The 21,378-nt window shown below is 37.9% G+C and overlaps 2 protein-coding genes and 1 pseudogene across 5 annotated transcripts in view; all 3 read right to left on the reverse strand.

The window, feature by feature from the left end:
• Window positions 1–3,740: 3,740 nt before the first annotated feature.
• On the reverse strand, window positions 3,741–9,506 carry LOC131537431 (C-signal-like). 3 transcript variants are annotated; one of them, XM_058770833.1, is made up of 7 exons: window positions 9,246–9,506; window positions 6,105–6,149; window positions 5,966–6,020; window positions 5,635–5,822; window positions 4,947–5,108; window positions 4,718–4,828; window positions 3,741–4,107 (listed from the first exon to the last, which is right to left on the reverse strand). In XM_058770833.1, the coding sequence occupies exons 1-7, from the start codon at window positions 9,324–9,326 to the stop codon at window positions 3,994–3,996; spliced, it is 756 nt and encodes a 251-aa protein (XP_058626816.1). In that variant the 5' UTR covers window positions 9,327–9,506; the 3' UTR covers window positions 3,741–3,993. The 3 variants fall into 3 exon arrangements, with proteins under 3 accessions (XP_058626816.1, XP_058626814.1, XP_058626815.1); XM_058770831.1 differs by having other exon boundaries at window positions 6,105–6,273; XM_058770832.1 differs by lacking the exon at window positions 9,246–9,506 and adding an exon at window positions 6,420–6,474 and having other exon boundaries at window positions 6,105–6,273.
• Window positions 9,507–10,315: 809 nt separating this feature from the next.
• LOC131534922 (uncharacterized) lies at window positions 10,316–13,065 on the reverse strand (annotated as a pseudogene).
• A 629-nt stretch (window positions 13,066–13,694) lies between these two features.
• The window catches only part of LOC131537996 (potassium channel subfamily T member 2), a 109,304-nt gene continuing 101,620 nt past the window's right edge, over window positions 13,695–21,378 (reverse strand). For both annotated transcript variants that reach the window (XM_058771778.1, XM_058771777.1), the window contains 2 exons: window positions 16,893–16,977; window positions 13,695–16,682 (listed from right to left, as the gene is read on the reverse strand). In XM_058771778.1, the coding sequence (XP_058627761.1) occupies window positions 16,565–16,682; window positions 16,893–16,977 (203 nt within the window). In that variant the 3' untranslated portion in view covers window positions 13,695–16,564. The remainder of the gene's footprint in view (window positions 16,683–16,892; window positions 16,978–21,378) is intronic.

Raw genomic sequence — 21,378 nt, forward strand, 5'->3', positions numbered from 1 at the left:
TCACAATAGCTAAACATTAACTTGCAACGCAGTGACTGCACTACATTAGGCTGCAGCATATAGGCTATGGAACAGTCTCTGTTGATTAAAGTTGAGTAGAATTTGCTTCATTATAGTTAGAGTTTGTACAGGAAACCTAAACCCGATGGTAAACCACTTTCAAATAAGTTGTGTTTCACTCCAGACGAGAAACCATGCAGTTGTGTTCTCACGTTCAAGGCAACATGAGTGGCAACAGTTCAAAATGTAATCACCGAATAATCACCTTAAAGGCAAAAAGATCATTTCAAGAATGAAAATAAAGGGAATTCGGTTTACACAAAAAAACAAAGTAGACTATTACTGGAAAAAAAAAAGTCTTTACACTTCCAGCCAAGGGTGAAGTCATTATGACTGGCGCTCTATGGGCGTCAGGATTTTGAGCAGCTCTCCGCTTTTTGTACCGTGTGCGACCGCCTTCTGTCTGCAACCAACATTAACATTCTCTTCATATTCAACGTTAATATGTGCAGCGCCGGCACATGTAAAAAAACAACAACAACAAAAAAAAACATCTTGTTTCTGAGTGGTGAAATCTCTTGAACCATCTCGATCACCACAAGGGAAATCCACTCGGACATTTCATTCCCTTTTTCGGACTGCTTATGTTTATGTTATGTTACATAAACGTGACGTCTGTCTCAAGAGAGAAAAATAGACAATATGAACGGATGCAGATAGACTGATATGCTTTATTTCAGCTTGACCTGTAGCAGTAGGCCTATGCTACCAATTCCTGTTTAATAGCAGTTTAATTAAATTCAATAGCTGTTGTTGAATAGTGGAAAACAAAAAAAAGAAAGGTGGCATCAGACAAAAAAAAAAGTGTATAAAACAGTATATTAAATTATGTTTATATTTGTACACGTGCAAAAGTGCTAGCACTGTTCTTTTGTTTGTTTATAGGGGTCTTCCAACCAAAGCATAGTCTAGATTACGGATGTAACGATATGAAAATTTCTTATCACGATTATAGTGACCAAAATGATCACGGTTATCAGTATTATCACGGTATTGTTAAAATGTGCTGGAAATGTTCAAAAAGTACTGACACATAAATCACTTCAAGTTTTATATTTAAAAATCAACAAACAACAAATAAAATGTATTTCTGTCAGGACCACTATCGTCAAATGATAGATACTTAGCATAAAGTTTTGGTTTGGCGGTATGGTTCTGTTCTGTGCAAAAACTCCCTGCCCATCCATGCAGCCTGTCATGAATGAGCAGGGAGAGCAACAATAATAACCCCCCTAGGGTAAACAGAACAGAACAAAGCAGATATCATTAATGTACTTAATGATATTTAAGTGTTTTTAAGTCTGATTCAGCAAGGAATATCAGAAAGACAAGTCCTGACTGTGCGAAAGGAGGAGTTGGGGATGGAGGAGGGTGATTTGCTCCTGAGCAAGCGAAAAAAGCTGCTGATTGATACGGAATAGAGCTTATATAGGAATGCCGCGATAGGTGTTGTATTCCTATAGGTAGATATGATCAGCTGAGAATCAGCTGATGCAAGCTTGGCTCACGTGACCTGCCAGAACTAACGCTAACGCTTCATTTTTGTTTGCATAATCACTAAAACAATAACATTATCATGATGTTCGGATTTTAAATGACAACTTGACTGACAACAGTTTAATAGCATGTTCAAACAAATAATGTAAATGTTCAAATAAAGCTTTGAAAAAGTTTCATATAAAGGTAAACCTCACATTTCAGCCTTTAAATAAAGAAAAGAGTTAAGTCAAAATGAAATATTATTATTATATATCCCAGAATGCACTGTAATAATAAGTGTATATCCCATGTACATCTGCTTTAAGGGACTAGTGCCACCTCTGCCTTGGTCTTTCGATTCCTTTGGCTCTGCCATGGACTGCCTTATTATGGCCTTTGCCCACCTTCCCTCCCTTGTAAGTATCCCATCTCCTCCCTCCTGGATCTTTTCTGTTTTCTTGTTTATGCCATAATTATTTGTGGCATTCTGCAGTCATATTATATGTATAATGAGTGCTAAATTCTGTGATGGTTGATTATCATTCTGTGGCCTATTCTCACCTTTCATCTATTTGTATTTTTGTTCTGCCTAGCTTCTACTTATCTCTAAGATGTACCTGTTACTTGTTATACATACTGCACATGTTACATGTCTGCCTGTCTGTGATCCCCATTTTCCTTATTTGGTTTAGTTCCTGCCCTCATTAGTTAATTATCGTTTGATTGTCTCCACCTGAGTTTGGTTGATTTTGTTTTGCTCTTTGGTTCTCTCCCCTTTATAAGTCCTGAGTTCTCCCTTTGTGTTTGTTGGTAATTAAGTTTATTAAATGGAAAAGTGTGTTGAAGCCATTTGTTCTCTCATCGTTCTTTTGTATCAACTTTATCTACGCCACAACCACGCATCCGCGTAACAGAATTACCGACCCAAAAGCCAGATGGAATTCGTGGAAACGGTCGCTGCCCTAGCCCTCCTGGATCTCCCCTTCTTTAAATTTGCGAGCCAGTTCTGTGAGCTCGCGGAGAAGATGACACTGGCGGACTCTGTCATCATAGAGATGTTCCGGCTCGGGGCCACTTAACACCGTCCCGTGGACCTCCCAGGCACCGCGGGATTATGTTGGAGAGAGGCCATTCTTCGGTGTCTGGGAAGCATCCGGGCCCGAGCCGGAACCCAATCGTCAGCCGCGATCCACGGATTCCAGCCGCCGTCCGTGGCCACGGCAAACCCGCCGACACGGAAGGCGGCAAACCCGCCAAGAAGTGCGGCGCCCGCCGACAGAGAGTGCGGCCATCCCGCCTAGAAATATGGCAAACCCGCTGGTCCCGTCCAGCTCTCCTGTGCCTCCGCTGGTCCCGTCCAGCTCATCTGAGTCTCCGCTGGTCCCATCCAGCTCCGCGCCTCCCGAGCGCATTCAAGAGTTCGCGCTTCAAGAGCGTCCTCCTGTGCCTGCGCCAAGAAGGCGCCTCCCTAGCTCCGCGCCGCCCGAGCGCCCGCAAGAGTCCGCGCTTCCAGAGCGCCCGCAAGAGTCCGCACTTCCAGAGCGCCCCCAAGAGTCCAAGCTAAGAAGTTGGGCCACCAACTTCATCAAAAAAATTGGGGGGCATATACCTGTCATCCTGTTAGCCATAGTGGCCATGTTCCGGACTTTGGCCAGGGCCACTATGGCTACTCCGCCAAGGCCCTCGGAGTCCCCTGACCCGCCACGGTCTAAGAGCCGCCTGTACCGCCCTGGACGCCTCCTCAAGTGTCTGTGTATCTCCGTCCTGCTCCGGCGTCCAGGGCGCGTGGGACGCGCCTACCGGGAGGGGGAGATACTGTTACATGTCTGCCTGTCTGTGATCCCCGTTTTCCTTATTTGGTTTAGTTCCTGCCCTCATTAGTTAATTATCGTTTGATTGTCTCCACCTGAGTTTGATTATGTTGTTTTGCTCTTTGGTTCTCTCCCCTTTATAAGTCCTGAGTTCTCCCTTTGTGTTTGTCGGTAATTAAGTTTATTAAATGGAAAAGTGTGTTGAAGCCATTTGTTCTCTCATCGTTCTTTTGTATCAACTTTATCTACGCCACAACCACGCATCCGCGTAACAGCACAACAGATGGGTTTTATTTAACTTACTTACCTGAACCTGAACTTTAACTGTGTATGTAATTGGTCATCACAGTCATGCAATATACAGTAAAAAAAAGAGACAGTACTGCTTTATTGAGTGTTTTATTGTATGAAATACTAAACAGTATAAAATTATCATGTGTCTATCATAAACCATTGTGGCCTGAAATTAAAGATATACTTCACCCAAAAAAAGAGAAAATTCTGTCATTTACACACCCTGAAGTTTCAAACCTGTATGAGGTTTTCCTTATTGAGTGAAGTATCCCTTATGAATTATTCCTTATCCCTAAGTGCTTATGATTCGGTATGCACTTTTATTAATAAATAGTGACCTTGACCTTGTTTACCAGGTCACTGTTTCTCCAGTGTAGTCCAGGAATCCACCGTGCTGCTTCTCAGTAAGGCTGCCAATGACACGCAGCATCCCCTCCACACTTTCTTTTGGTTCAAGTGTTGCCTGGTGAAAATAAAAACATGTATTTATTAGCATACTAACATGCAATATTAAAAATAAATACAGCTTCAAGCTGCAATTACAGCATAACCACACCAGTGCAAGGCTTGTTGTTGAATGGATTTGTGGGGTCATATCACTCTCAGCAAATAAAAGGAAAACTAGTTTTAACACTATTAGATTTCTTTTGACCAGTAGGTGATTATGTCATCAAATTTACATTATTCTCAGGGCAATGTGTGAGGAACACATAGACAGTTTCTTGTTAGCATGCAAAAGCATTGCTGAGATAAATATACATATATATTTATTTTTATTGCATGAAGCTTGAGTTAAGCTCAAAATATACTCAGGCTGTAACAATTTCTGCCCATTTTGGCCAGTAACCTACTCATTTCATGATTACTTGCAAACTGTTTTGAATAACAAAATAATTTTAATATCATGACCAACTGACATAGTCACAACAATATGACTAAAACTTCATAAAGAAGCAATGAAAGCCGTGTTCTAAAGATGGAATGTTTGACAATGAAAGAAGTATGTTTTGAAAATGGTGGAAATCGAAAAAATGTGGTGCAACAGAGCGTGACTTAAAAAAATCAGCATTCACCTCATCTCCACCCAGCTCAGTTTTCACCCATCCTGGGTGAAGGGCCATGCAGAGGATCTCATCTGCCTTAAACTCTTCAGCAGCTAACACAGTTAGCATGTTAAAACCTGCCTGATAGGCAAACATAATGTTTGAGTAATACATCAGCTTATCGTGCCATCAATACTGATTATACAGGTATTGAATTGAGTAAGGGTTTATCTAGTGCCTTAGCATTACATTGGCGTACCTTGCTCACTCCATATGGCAACGTTGGGAATTGGTTATATATGGAAGGCATTCTGGTCATGGATCCCGCCACAGTGGAGATGTTGATGACAGCTGCTTTATTACTGGACATTCCTGGTATCCTGCTTGCTTTTGCTGCCATTTGTAGATACAGTAGGTACTCCTACATAAAAGAAAGAGAAATAATTATGTATGTAATTTTTACACATAAATGAGTGTAGTGTTAAAATGACTCATAAGACAGCTGTCTGCCAACTCATTTTACAGTAGAACTAGTCTAGAATAGTAGTTGACTGATTAACAGGGGAATGTTGTGATCCATTATTAAACACAGAAACAATGTTTCGACTAGTCAATGCAACCTGCCGTAATCAAAATCATTACCAAGCGAGAAAGCGGTAGCTCACTTTAGTAATGTCACAGCAGTGTGTTTGGGACTAGCTGGTCTGCAGTTTGTTCTGGTACAGTGCTCTGAACCTTGCAAACTCTGGCACATCCAGTGAGACGTTCTTCCCAAAAAGCACTAATTTTATTAGCCTGTATGTCCTGGTGATCCCAGCACATTTCATAATTTCAAGACATTCAAATAAGTATATATATATATATATATATATATATATTTTTTTTTATTTTTTATTTTTATTTTTTTTTTTTTATTTATTTTTTTTTTAAATGATGCATCACATTACCCTAATGATTAATAAGGGTCCTATCACGTTGGTGTTGAAAGTGTTTTTCATGTCTTCAACACTGCTGGTCTGAATGGTGCCATTTGCCACGATTCCAGCATTATTGACAAGCAGGTTCAAACCATTGTTTCCCAGAAGAGATCCCACTTTCTTTGCAGACTCTTTGACACTGGATGGATCATCAGCATCTAACAGTAACAGAACAAACCTCAGTCCTAAAGTATCAAGCAATTAAATGGTATTCAAGACACACTGAAAAATCTCTTTGAAATTCTCAAAAACTAATTCTAAGGAAATTTTAAATGCAAAAATAGGAAACATGCACATTTACCAAGACTTATGATAGTTATAGCACTTGGATGCTTTTTCACCAGTTCTCTCAACGCCTTTATAAAGATAAAATGCATAATTAAACAAGGTACATTATCATTTCTCCCGATTTATTTCTGTATTAGTTATTCATAACTCACCTCAGACTTCGGCCCGGCTGGGTCACGACAGGTAGCAAAGATATGCTGTTTGGGAAAAGAGTTCTCAGAGAGTTGTTTAACAATTTCCAAGCCTAAACCCCGGTTAGCTCCAGTGATTAAGATTTTGCAAGCTTTCACTGCTGCCATGTTCTGCCAGGCTGCTTCTACTCTGTGTGCATTTAGAAAAAAAAGTGTTTTGCATGTAGGCTATGTAAAAGTATGTATCTATGTAATATGCTGCAATTAAGGATGTGGCAGAAAGATCGCTTCCCCATATTTTAGCGCCACCCCGTCACTTTAATCGCCGCCCTTTACCATGAATCTTTGTGGCACGGCGCCGATCCCAGAAGAGGCGAGTCATTCTTGTAACCACGCGCGCGCAACATCTTTTCGTTAATGGAGGTGAACTTGTCAAGTTTACTCTAAACAGCCAGGGCTGTCCTGTGTACAATATAACGAAGGGCTCGGACCAGACGACCAAATGAGTGATGGAGTAGTCATTCTTCTTATAACTTCTTTTGAATTGACGTATTATTCTCAATTTAACTATTCTCAAATTAATTATTTTTATAAAGTTCGGTCCAAATTCAATAAAACACCATTACTAACGGAGAGAGCTGAGCAGTCTCTGTACCATTTCTTCTTCACTTTCTCGCTTTCACTCGCAGGGAACTCACCGCGAGTTTTCACCCATTTTTTTTTTTTTTTGATAATCCAACCGGACATTTCATTCCCCCTTCTGGAGTGTTATGTTGTATTATGTTGCATAAACTCCTCTTGGAGGCCTGAGGCCATCCCCACTGTGTTTGTCTGTCTTCAGAGGACAGCTCATAAACAACAGATGCAGACAGAGTAAAGGAATGCTGTCAATTCGATTATTAATAGTGACTGCCTGTGGAAAGTTGTAGCTTGAAATAAAAGTGCAGCAGCAGCCTGTGCAAGGTCATACAGAAAACAAAAGACACAAGATGAAACACATAGGCTACTCAAAGCTGAATTGCCTGGCATACTTATAAAACATCTGCACATCTCCTGTGTAGTCGCGGAACTGACATTTTTCAAAGACAACAGTTCTAAGAGCCTTGGTCAGACGGGCCCAAGATTTTATTGGATAATAGAGTTCAACAGTAAAAAAAAATCCCATTAATTTTTTCGACAGAAATTTTGATTTTTAGCAATTATGTCATCCCAATTATGGAAAATGGCAAGCTACAAACACGTTTGTCCAAAATGATCTTTGATGCCCAGTTTCATGTTTCAGACATTTTTAGTGTTATCCAGAAACATAGGCTAATCAAGATTATAGTGCACTCATTCAATCCCAGAATGCACTGCAATAAGAAGTGTACAACACGTGTACATCTACTATATTTTCCTTGTAAATGTGGGTATAGAGGGTGGTTTTGGACTCAGTATACATATAAATATATATTTCTACAGTGTAAAAATATATATTTTTAATGCTAACATTTATGCAATGCAAGTCTTGATGCTTTAAAATATAAATGTAAATCCACAGCTGTCAATCAGAAATATGCAACTAGCCTAGATACTGCTGCCATGTTTTGTAGTTTTGTCCACCACAACCAACTACCATTAAACAATGAATAGTTTATTTGGGTAAAGGTAAAGTTTCTGCTTTTTGCTGGTTCAGTTGATATTTTCTCTGCATTGTTGACTGTCGTTTCAGAGAATAATGCTACGCAGAACATGTTGAATCTAAACGACTGTGTCAAGAACAAACAAGGCTTAAATTGCGCACATCAATGACAGTCTGACCTGGAGAAGCCATGAGGAACAGCAGTACCGTTATCAGCCTCATGGTGGTGACCTCGGCCAAGTGAAGCACTGCATTGTTTGCAGTTACATGCAGGACTATTGCATTATATTATACATAACTGTCAGGAATATATTGCAGACTAGGCCAGGGTTCTCCAAAGCCTCAGGCTCAAGCTGACCTCTGACTCAAATATAGTTAAACTTGACAGTAATAAAGTGTAAATGTTGGAGATTGTTCTTGACCTCAAATGTGTGTCACTTTCCATAAGAGATTTCTTTAAACTTAAATATAACCTGTGTTATGAGGGTCAAATGCCTCTGTAATTTTTAGAATTTCTGCAAAAGTTTTGAGAAACAGAAGTAGTCAAGTGTGTCCAGACTTTCCGCTGTAGTGTATGTTGTGAAGTTTTATCAATAATTTGTTGCACAAACTTATACATGTTGATATTTTTACATATACATTTATCTCTTATATAAATCTGATTGATATGCAACAATATTAAATCAGAATAGTAACAAATGCTGTCAAAACACTTACTAAATATGGTGTCACTTTTATAATCTTTTTTTTTTTTTTTTTTCCAGGAAACAAGAATTGTGCCTTCAGAAAAATTACACAATGTTATTTGTGATTTTGTTTGATCAGTGTGTTTTATTTTTTAGTCATGTTTACCCTTTGGCAACCTTCCTGATGGCAGAATCTTTGTTCTTCTTCAAACTGAAACTTTATGACTTTTCCATATTAGTATTAGAACTAATTATAAACCAAAATTGAACTTTTCAAATGTCCTCAATAAACATTTACTTATGTATTCTCTTTTGGGTTTTCATAGACCCCCAACATGAACTGATGCAATGCATTTATTATATGCTAAGATTCTCTGATTGGTGTACACACTACAGAAGCACACTCCTGAGAGTTGTTTATAGTCTAATTTGTAATGTTGTTTTTCTACAGTGTGTATTTGCAAGGGTTAAATTGGCCCCAAACTAAATTATTGTTACTAGAATGGATTCAAGTCAAGGTGACAGTTTCAATAACTGGGGTTTAATTAAGTCAGAGATACATATGAAAAAAAAAAAAAAAATAGTGCTTTATTACTGATTCTAGATTTACTGTAATTTTTATATCAGATATACTATGTCAGGGGTAAGAGGTTAAAGATCGACAACGCCTGTACTGCAGCTTTGCAGATTGAAGCAAAGTCCATTTTAAGAAAAGTCAGTCCATGTCCCTGGGCAGCTGTTCTATAAAGGCAAGATGCACATAAGCACAGAAGCTATCTCTTTCAATAAAAATCACCAGAACTGTTGGCTTAGAAATAAAGATCACAAATGCTGATATAATCTGTATCGGCTCACCTGACTCCTCCTGATCCTTTTGCTCTTTTGGCTCTCCTCAGCCCACTGGCCCCACTGGTGAGACCACAGTCTCTTGGCCATTTAGGTAGTCCGTGGTCTTCAGTGTTGTGGCCTTAGCCTAGGTATTTTGACCTTCCAGCTCTAACCTGTCCCATCGAGCCTGGGCCTTATGACCTTCCAGCTAAACCAAGGAGACCAAGGCTATGCTACATGTGTTTCTGTTGCATTTTGATCCAAAAACTTATTTTGAAGTGTATTTGATTCCAGTGCATCTGTATGCTTGAGTCCACAGTTTTACTTCCCAGTTTGATTGGTTTTCTAGTTTCAAGTATGCTCTTTTTTGTTTTGTTTTCGTGCTTACAGATATGCACACTTCCCTATATACATCCCCCCTGTATTTATTGCCCTGTGTTTTTTTGTTAGTCATTGCCTTAAAGTTAAGCTGTTATGTTTGTTATATTCATATTGGATTTTCTTCAACTTGTGGATTAATAAAACTACTTTTATATTATTTTCTATAGGGATCCAAAACATATTGTTGTATAGTTCCATCATTCAGTTCTATATTCAAATCTATATTTACTGTGATGGTTGACCCTGGAAACTGATTTCCTGCATGGCTGTATTAGTTTCATATCTTTCGTATGACTCTGTGGCCTCTTCTCACCTCTGATTGCTGCTTCTCACCTATATTATTTTTAGTTTGGCCTAGAACAAAAAATAATATAGGTTTTACCTGTTATACTCGTTATACAGTACATGCTACGCTACATATACTTTTATTCAACTTCTTTACCTGATTAAACAATGTGTGGAATTGGTAAGCACTATCATTGCAGCATATTCAGTTAATAAAGCACAGACAGTACTGCTTTATTGATCAGAGTGTTTTATTGTATAAAATGCTGCAGTATATAATATAAAATTGTCATGTGTCAGCCAAAAGCACTTGTGTCCTGAAATTAAGTGCTAAAGATTCAGTATGCACTTTTATGATAAATACATAAAATAGTGCAGTTTGGAGCTGGATCAGCCCTTTTACAACTATATGGGAGAGATTTTGTTCTGGTTTACCAGGTCACTGTTTCTCCAGTGTAGTTCAAGAATCCACCGTGCTGCTTCTCAGTAAGGCTGCCAATGACACGCAGCACCCCCTCCACACTTTCTTTTGGTTCAAGTGTTGCCTGGTGAAAATAAAAACATGTATTTATTAGCATACTAACATGCAATATTAAAAATAAATATAGCTTCAAGCTGCAATTACAGCATAACCACACCAGTGCAAGGCATGATTTTGAGTGGATTTGTATGGTCGTATCAATCTCAGTGATTAAAAGAAAACTCATTTTAAGGCTATAAGCTGATTTCCGATTATTTATGGCTATTTAAGTTTTGACCAGTAGGTGATGATATCAAATTATTCATTATTCTCAGGGCAATGTGTCAGTAATGCATAGAAAGTTTGTCAAGATGCAAAAGCATTGCTGAAATAAAAAATGCCCTCTTTGGCATCTTCATCCTTCAGAATAGTGGAAACGTGTATACTGAACCTTACTGGTAACATTAAGCTTGAGTTTAGCTCAAATATTCTCAGGTTTTAACAATTTCCGTCCACTTTGGCCAGTATGTAGTGCTGCCCGCTCACTCAATTCACGATTACATGAACATTCTGAATAACAAAATGTTACAGTGCCACATACAGTGCCACAATCCTCGCAAATTCTGGCACATCCAGTGACAACTATTTATTAAACATTTTAATAAGCTGTGTCCTGGTGACACAATAGTGACAGCCCCTAGCCTGCAGGACACAATGGCAAAGGACAAATTGCTGATTTAGAGCTCTTAACAATGCTTTCTACATTGCCACAATGATTAATAAGGGTCCTATCATATTGGTGTTGAAGGTGTTTTTCATGTCTTCAACAGGTGCCATTTGCCATGATTCCAGCATTATCAACCGTTGTTTCCAAGTAGAGATCCCACTTTCTTGGCAGACTCCTTGACACTGGATGGATCATCAGCATCTAAAAGTAACAGAACAAATACTAGTGCTAAAGTATCAAGCAATGAAATGATATTCATAAACCACAGAAAAATCTCTTTGAAATTCTCAAATTCTCTCCCATTTCCAAGAAAATTTTAAATGCACCAAGTAGGACACATGCACATTTACCAAGACATATGATAGTTATAAAACTTGGATGCTTTCTCGCTAGTTCTCTCAATGCCTTTAGAAGATAAAATGCATAATTAAACAAGGCACATTATAATTTCTCATTTTTTTTTCACTATTTATGTTAGCTATTCATAATTCACCTCATACTTTGGCCCATCTGGGTCACGACAGATAAGAGTTCTCAGAGAGTTGCTTAACCATTTCTAAGCCCAAGCCCCGGTTGGCTCCACCGATCAAGATTTGCACGCTATCACTGCTGCCGTGTTGTGTTAGTCAGCTTCTGGCACCTAATCTGCCCCACCCGTGCTTTTTATACAACTCAAGTTAACTCCACACCCATACTGCAATGGGGTATTATGCTCATGCAGTATATATGACAGAGAAAATTATAAATTATATGATCAGAGGGTGAATCAAAAAAACATGATAACAGTTTTGTATTCTGTCAACACTAATCCTACAATGACTGCTTGTTATTACAACAATAGTACACTAGTGGAACTGGAAAGTTTCAACAGCTCTTGTTTTTTTTTAGCATTCAATGTCTAATACCCTTTTTTTTTTCCTTTTGGGGAACACAAAAAAGAATTTGTAGCAAAATGCCCAAGCTTCTTAATCGGGAGCCAGTGCAAAGACTACTTGCCCTAGTCCAAATCAGGATCCTAATTTTGTACACATTGTAAACAATTTGTTTAGTGTGGATTTGGAAACCCCAGTAAGAAGAGCATTGCAACAATGCAAGAAAAGGCAAATATGTATCTTCTTCTTGCTGTTTTTTTGGTGTTCTGTTGTACAGCTTCAGGTATTTGTACTTGGCAACATTTGGTAGACTCGTGGTTTCCTCTAATTCTTCCAGTGATTAAGATATAGCGTCTTTCTTGGAACTTGACTGATTTTGTTCAAGTACAGTCCATTTGGGGCCTGCCATGGCTTTTTAAAGAAGATCTTGATTCTTCTTTTCTTGCTGCCTTATTCATCATCTGCCAGTATTCTGTTGGTTATAGACCTTTTTCTGAACGCAGAAGTCTCCCCCGATTAGAACAGTGCTTTACATTTCCGGTTTCTAGTCACATTTACATATTTTCAGAGCCGATAATATAATGTGAAACCTATGAAAGTCATTTTAAAAAATCATGTGGCGCCATTGTTTCATCACTTTACAGTGTTGCAATGACCGTCTTTCTGCAGTTAAGGACCAGTCATAGTTCAATAGTGGGAAGATGACATGAAGCGACACGAGGTTAAGCTGCATTGAAAACAGATGAGTGATACAGCTCCCGATCGGGGTGAAGTTCATGGGATTTTGTACACAGAATGATAAGAGCAAACATTATTTTAACATATATTATTATTTCACACTCAGTATTTTAACTTAAGCGCTGCAAGCCATGTATACAGTGCCTGACAAGACAGATTTTCTGATACGCAAAACAAGTACTTTAAAGGAATTCCTTAGCTTACTGCCGTTACTGTGGCAGACAACAACAGCACAGCAACCCTCCGCACATTTTTATATGTAGTTATTTTGAAAAAGTTTCAATTCAGTCTATCTTTTTTTTACCATGTTTTAATGGATTTCTATGGAGACCGGAACATGAGAGCACCCAAACGGAAGTTAGAATCCATCATGGCGCCGCTCATCCGTTATTCAGGAAAAAGGTCTATACTGGGACCCTTTCTGTTTCTTGACCTGGTTTTATAGCCTCTGGCTCCACAGGATCAGGCCCTGTAGCTTGGGCCCTGGTTGGTCAACCCTAATTAAACACACAGCTAATCACAGTCTTCAGGATTGCTTTAAACTGCCAGGCAGGTATTTGGAACTAAACTCTGCAGGATAGTTTGACAGAGTTTGACACGCATCCTAGAGCAACCTTTTCACCTGTAGATTTGTAACTGCAACACATCAAAACGTGATTTTTATTTAAAACTGTGTCATTCACCGCTGAGCAGGAAATCTGTGAGAATAATGGAACGTGTGTTGGGGTGCTGTTTGCAGTTTAATTATAGTGAGTCATTCTCTCTGTTTACCAAAATACAAGTTCACAACAGTTAAATAGAACAGTGCATGAGCTGGTCAGATGCACAAAGTGCATTCAACTCTAAAAATATCCCTATTAATGTGTAGGCTGCGTACAGTATTTGCATTTAAAAAAGGGGTCATGGTCTGGAAAACTAGATTTTCGGAAAAGGGTGCGTGGGTGAGATGTTTTGCTCAGTGTACTTGGCACCCTTTCGGTGAATTCACACACGGAAGCATGAGAGACAAGTCATCAGTTTGATTGATTTTATTATGCTCATGTGTTTGAATGGCACTGAATCAAGGCAAAAGTGCATTGTCAACACAGAGCTGCAGGACGGTACATTCTCGTTCACTCCTGTACTTCATGGCAGGACGAACAAATCCTTGGTCTATACATGCATGTTCTTTAGCATGCATGCCAGCAACAGGATATTATACTGACAAATGACAAAAACAGCCTTGGCAAAGGCAGAAACATCTCAATAGAAGGGGGAATAAAACAAATAAACCCACAAACCCAAAGCTGAACAGATGATCTTATCAAAGCAAACATCAAATAGACTTAAGCCATTGTACAGAAAGAATTCAATTTTCTTTAAAAACAATGACTTCAAAATGTCATTGAAGACACAGACGGCTTGTTTTTAAAGCCTCCTCTGAGAATAACCAACAGATGTTGCGGTAAAAGAATGAGAAAGATTGTGGATCATTCATTTGGTCCAATGACCATTTAATAAGATCCTTTTTGGCAGCTTGCAAAGCAATATGCAAGTCCAGAGAGAATTTGGGAAAGACAACAGTAGAAAACATTCACAAAACATACAAGCACTGCCTTTCTGATACGGCTTGACAAATCCCAGGGTCCAGAGCAGCCTACAGACACTGAATGTACATGACAGAGAGCAACAGAGAACAAACCCCGTCCACGGACATTTGGCAGCATGTTCCTTTGGCAGTCCAAGTTAAGATTGGCAGTGCTGGCTATTCAACATATATTCACATGCACAGAGACTATTACAAGTTACATCATAAATGCACTTACGTGGCCTCGGCTGTCTCGCATCAAAAATAATTTGATGCATAAATCAAATGTAAATGAGTTTTTCAAAGGTTCATGCATTGGAATGTCCTTTAGTAAGAAAATAAGGATTAGATTACACTGTAAAAAGTGATTTGTTGCTTAAATATACAAAAGTTTGTAATCCATTTGCACTGATGTGATTTAAAATGAATCCAGTATTTTCTTTGGAGAGCTTTATTATGTTAATTTAATTTAAAAACCTTGACTTTATGCATTCATTTAAAAGATTCAACAGATATTGTTCGTTTTGTATAATCTTGACAAATTAAATTAAGTGCAGTAAATATTTGATAAACTAGTAGTTTTAAAACTTTCAGTTGTTTTAACGTTCCCAGTTTGTTACCCAGTTGCTTTGTCTAAATTTGTCAGTCATATATTTACATTTTCATCTTACTGTGTACCTAAAGTAAACCTTTATAATTATGTGTGTTTTTCCCTGGGAATCAAACCCATGAGCATTTCTTGACCTACAGAAACACATTTTGGTGAAGAATGTGTTAAAAGATCTAGAAATTATGGATGTCTCGTGCCTTAAAGATGGCATTTTCATCTTGAAAAATCACTCTTGGTTTGCACAGACTCTTTTGTTTTATACACTGACGGCTTTTATCTTTTACATTTGATAGGATAGATTTAGATACAGTAGATCAACTTTTAAGTTAAATATTCTACCTCCTGTTATTTACAGAATCATACTTAAACAAAGCTACGTATTGTTACATACATATTATACATGTTACAATACATATTATAAGGATCATAAGTTATATTAGAAGTCATCAGACTTTATTGTGCTACTGGGGCAAAGCATGAGGCTGAAACATATGACTGATAGAGAGAGAAAAAAAAGGAATTCCAGAAGTGCTTATAATAAGCGGACATGGCAATATATATATATATATATATATATATATATTTTTTTTTTTCATTTTTATTTATTTTAACCATGCTCTTGAGAGAACAATAATAAATAATGAAGCATACTTTTAGGACCATTATGATTGTGACAATTACAATTACCATATTTTAATGGAAAATAAGTAATTTTTTAGCATGTGAAATATGCTGTGACTTATGGAAGCCTGTTTCCGCCACTGAATAAAAAATAAAAAAGGTAATTGCGAGTTTCTGACTTTTTTTCTCATAATTGTGTGATACAAACTTGATATTCTGACTTTTTTTCCTCAGAACTGTGTGATATAAACTCGCAATTGCAAGTTAAAAAGTCATAATTGTGATATATAAAGTCGCAATTCTGACAAATAAAGTCAGAACTGCGAGATACATACTCACAATTCTGACTTTTTTTTCTCAGAATTGCAAGTTTATATCACACAATTGCAAGTTATAAAGTCAGAATTGTGAGATACAAACTCGCAATTCTGAGTACATATCAGTCTCCCCCCCTTCCCCTCAAAATTGGACTTTAACTCACAGTTGTCAGAATTGCAAGATATAAACTCAGATATAAAACAAGATATAAAAAATGTCAGAATTGTGAGTTTATATCTCGCAATTCTGACTTTATAACTCGCAATTGCAAGTTTATATCTCACAATTCTGACTTCTTTTCACAGTCGCATTAACCTTTTTTTTAAAACAAAAATGTTATTCAGTGGTGGAAACGGACTTCCGTAATGACTTGTATTGCAAAATGAAACAAATATATTTAATTGTCATGAAAATAGCATCACAATTCAAAACATCTATTTTTTTTTTCTTCTAATTTTGGCATTTAATGTGACCTGGACAGGCTCTTGGTGGTTTTTGTAAAAAGCATTCATTAATTGATTCAATGAAAGCTTAAAAAAACATGTTCTCTCAAAAGTTTCAGTTGTATTGACTATTTAACATGAAAGCTGACTGAAGGAAACTAAAAGCTAGATCACTTTTTACAGTGTAGATTCAGCTCACAGTCCCATCTGCACAGGTAATCCTCTCTCTCTCGCAACCGTAAACACACACACACACACGCACACACATATATATATATAAGTATGTCCACATGTTCTCATGCTGGTGGCCTGTGGTGATTATGTTTATAGATGAGTGCTGTCTTGTGTGTCAAATCTGTGTCCCTCCGCCGGCCCTGCGCTGGGCTTGCGACCGCCGGCCTGGTTAGGCACTGGTGACAGAAGGTCTGGTCTGATCAGATACCTGCAGGAATGACCACATTCACTGTGCTCAGATCTGATTTGTTGCACAAACAGCCACATGAGTGTTTCCTGAACAGAATACAATACTCTAACAAGCATAAAAATACACAGCACACACAAATATTGAGTAAAACTATCATTTTTAATTATTCACATTTGAGGCACCCCAAAAATGCCTTAAAATGCTGTCTTGTGATGTCATCGTACTCACACGACATCATAGAGCTCCAGGCGTGTGTCGGGTGAAGGGTTGATAAGAATATAAGACAGTCTGTTGCCCTGGTCCGTCATCCCATCTGACATAAGAAGAGCAGGACAATATAAAGACTATAAATTACAGTCTAAACATAAGATACCAACTATAAACATACAGAATTGGAACAGACGACAAAATGTTTGAATGATTCATTTTGTAAACTGACCTGAAGGAAGTATCAAGTAAAGTTCCTTGGTGTATCCAGAGAACATTTTGATTATTATTAATGCAAAAATATTTTATAATAATAATTATTATATTGTTTTTTTTTCTTTATTATTATACTGCTACATGTACACTACTGTTTAAAAGTTGATTTTTAATGTTTTAAAGTCTCTTATGCTCACCAAGACTGCATTTATTTGATCAAACATACAGTAATATTATGAAATATCATTACAATTTGAAATAACATTTTTCTGTTTGAATATATTTAAAAATTTAATTTATTCCTGTGATGCAAAGCTGAATTTTCAGCATCATTACTCCAGTCTTCAGTGTCACATGATCCTTCAGAAATCATTCTGATATGCTGATTTGCTGCTTATGACAGTAACAGTAAGTAACTTTGCAACTACATGTCAACAGCAGTCATTAGAGTATTAGTAGACTGTCTGCTTAATATCTTCTAACACTTTATTTTGATGGGTCCACAACATACAACATACTGACTATGAGAAACTTTGCAAGTATATGTCAACTTATTCTACTGACCCTAAACCTACCCTACTGAGAGTTAGTAGACATGTAGTTGCAAATTAATGAGAATTAGTTGACATGTAGTTATAAAGTTACTTATAGTTAGTAGAATGTCAAAAGTGGACCATCAAAGTAAAGTGTAACCATATATATACAGGTGTATCTCAATAAATTAGAATGTTGTGGAAAAGTTAATTTATTTCAGTAATTCAACTCAAATTGTGAAACTCGTGTATTAAATAAATTCAATGCACACAGACTGAAGTAGTTTAAGTCTTTGGTTCTTTTAATTGTGATGATTTTGGCTCACATTTAACAAAAACCCACCAATTCACTATCTCAACAAATTAGAATATGGTGACATGCCAATCAGCTAATCAACTCAAAACACCTGCAAAGGTTTCCTGAGCCTTCAAAATGGTCTCTCAGTTTGGTTCACTAGGCTACACAATCATGGGGAAGACTGCTGATCTGACAGTTGTCCAGAAGACAATCATTGACACCCTTCACAAGGAGGGTAAGCCACAAACATTCATTGCCAAAGAAGCTGGCTGTTCACAGAGTGCTGTATCCAAGCATGTTAACAGAAAGTTGAGTGGAAGGAAAAAGTGTGGAAGAAAAAGATGCACAACCAACCGAGAGAACCGCAGCCTTATGAGGATTGTCAAGCAAAATCGATTCAAGAATTTGGGTGAACTTCACAAGGAATGGACTGAGGCTGGGGTCAAGGCATCAAGAGCCACCACACACAGACGTGTCAAGGAATTTGGCTACAGTTGTCATATTCCTCTTGTTAAGCCACTTCTGAACCACAGACAACGTCAGAGGCGTCTTACCTGGGCTAAGGAGAAGAAGAACTGGACTGTTGCCCAGTGGTCCAAAGTTCTCTTTTCAGATGAGAGCAAGTTTTGTATTTCATTTGGAAACCAAGGTCCTAGAGTCTGGAGGAAGGGTGGAGAAGCTCATAGCCCAAGTTGCTTGAAGTCCAGTGTTAAGTATCCACAGTCTGTGATGATCTGGGGTGCAATGTCATCTGCTGGTGTTGGTCCATTGTGTTTTTTGAAAACCAAAGTCACTGCACCCGTTTACCAAGAAATTTTGGAGAGCTTCATGCTTCCTTTTGCTGAGCAGCTTTTTAAAGATGCTGATTTCATTTTCCAGCAGGATTTGGCACCTGCCCACACTGCCAAAAGCACCAAAAGTTGGTTAAATGACCATGGTGTTGGTGTGCTTGACTGGCCAGCAAACTCACCAGACCTGAACCCCATAGAGAATCTATGGAGTATTGTCAAGAGGAAAATGAGAAACAAGAGACCAAAAAATGCAGATGAGCTGAAGGCCACTGTTAAAGAAACCTGGGGCCTCATTTATAAATTGTTGCGCAGAAACCGTCCTAAATTTGATCTTACGATCGTTTCTCAGAAATGCGTACGTGCGATTCATAGAATGAACGTACGAACAGAAAACGAGCGTACGCCTCTTTCAGATGTGAAATCTATGAATTGCAAATTATCTTGAACTTGCGCGCAATTGAATGTTTCAGCTCTCTGCCTTGTAAACGACTCCTAATTAATATCATTAACATATAAAATATCACCAATCATCATTATTTAGAAGAGCGAGCTGCAAGAACAGCTTACATTTGAAAAAATCTGCATTACTCCGACAATAAAAAGTGTGTACGTCTGCTCGGACCCTGACGTGATGCTAAGCACTTTTCCACGTCAAAGACCGTTTTTATAAATATGAGCGTTGGCGTGGATTTAAGCGTACGCACACTCTAAGATCAAATCTGTGCGTACGCACACTTTATAAATGAGGCCCCTGGGCTTCCATACCACCTCAGCAGTGCCACAAACTGATCACCTCCATGCCACGCCAAACTGTAGTAATTAAAGCAAAAGGAGCCCTTACCAAGTATTGAGTACATATACAGTAAATGAACATACTTTCCAGAAGGCCAACAATTCACTAAAAATGTTTCTTTTATTGGTCTTATGAAGTATTCTAATTTGTTGAGATTGAGTTGAATTACTGAAATAAATGAACTTTTCCATAACATTCTAATTATTGAGATGTATATATATATATATATATATATATATATATTAGGTGTCAACGTTAACGCGTTAACGCATGCGATTAATTAAAAAATTTACCGCGTTAATATTTTTTAATGCAGATTAATCGTTTGATAAGGTTGGACCCCAACTTCTTCCCGTCATCGCAGCGCAGAAGGTTATCTATCATTGTGTGACGAGGGTACAGCGAACCAGTGTTGCGGCACAAGTGGGCTATTTTGAAAATACAGTCGCGGGAAAAAATTACAGAGCCGTGGGCTGCGGTTTTTTGGGCTACTTTTTTAATGTACGGCGGCCGCTCAAAGTGTAGACAAATAAAAATTAAAATAGATCCTTTTACTAATGTGTATTATACTTGGAATGTATCCCTGGCCACTTAAAGTCGGCATGAAAGGGAAGTTGCGACTGACTTTTCTTCTCCACTGTGACGTATATCCGAGTGAAACGGCATCTGAAATGAGAGGGCGGGACTTGATTTATCCCAGTGTTTACCCCTTACATCACTAGCTCCGCCCTTGCACCATCACTCGTGACTGGAAGAGTAGAGGAGTCGTTTTGAGGGGGAGGGGAGGTTAACGTTTTTGATTAAAGATTAGGAGGGTTCATGAATTTAAAAAAAATAATGAAGTGCACGGATAAATTCTTTATAATAAACACTACAGTATTCCATTAAAAAATAAGAATAGTTGATTTTGATTTCATGCCGGTGTTACACCAAATTCTGTGACCATCGTATTCTGTGACCCTAGTAAGTGCTGTTGTCACTGTTTGGCTTGAACTGTATCACACAGGCGGATTGGGCACGCAAACAGCGTACAGGTTTAAAGCGCCCGTGCACATTGTATGAGCGCGTCAACACAGTCTGGTCGCGTGCGCCGAATGAACTGTTCAAAACAGATTTCTTTACATCAACAAACATACATACATATATATATATATATATATAGCCTAAGGGAAATTCTTTCCCACAGAAAGACTTTGATGTTCTCCAAATGTTATTTTAAAAATAAGTAAATACACTAAAAACATTTGAAAGTTTTAATATGAACACTACAGCTTTTACAATATTAACTGGCATTTATTTTATTTATTCATTTTCTAAGACTTTTAGTTTTTACATTTGCACTTTAATTTCTATTTTAAAAATTATGGTGTTAAATTGTGGCTTTTGTGCATTGTCTCTCTTCTCTCTGTTCAATTGCTCTCTCTCTCCGTTACTCCAGGTTCCTGCTCATAATTGACTGGAGAAGTGGATTGGCTGCTTCTGCACGTTTGCATCATTTAAAAGTCGCAACCTTACAAGACTGAGAGAGCACAGCTGTGTGTTGAGAGGGCGCAGAGGTGTTAGTGTCCCGTTACTTTTCAATTGTTGTTTCAAAGCTAGTCGAGATACACATAACACTTTGTTGTTGGCTTTTCTCTCTTTTACACCTATATGACACCTATATTTTAGTTAATTTTTGTTACGGCCCAGTGAAGGAGCAGAGAAGAGCAACACATGTAACAGATAAATAAAAAATCTCCCACAAATTTGTTTGTACAATTACTTATCTGTTTGTTGAAAAAATACAAGGTGACTGTGTGGAATGTTTCTATTGAAATGCTTATTACTCATCAGGCTTATTAAACTAAATAAAAATATCATGAGAATAAACAATGCA

This window comes from Onychostoma macrolepis, chromosome 03 (genome assembly GCF_012432095.1).
Source record: "Onychostoma macrolepis isolate SWU-2019 chromosome 03, ASM1243209v1, whole genome shotgun sequence".
Classification (NCBI taxonomy): domain Eukaryota; kingdom Metazoa; phylum Chordata; class Actinopteri; order Cypriniformes; family Cyprinidae; genus Onychostoma; species Onychostoma macrolepis.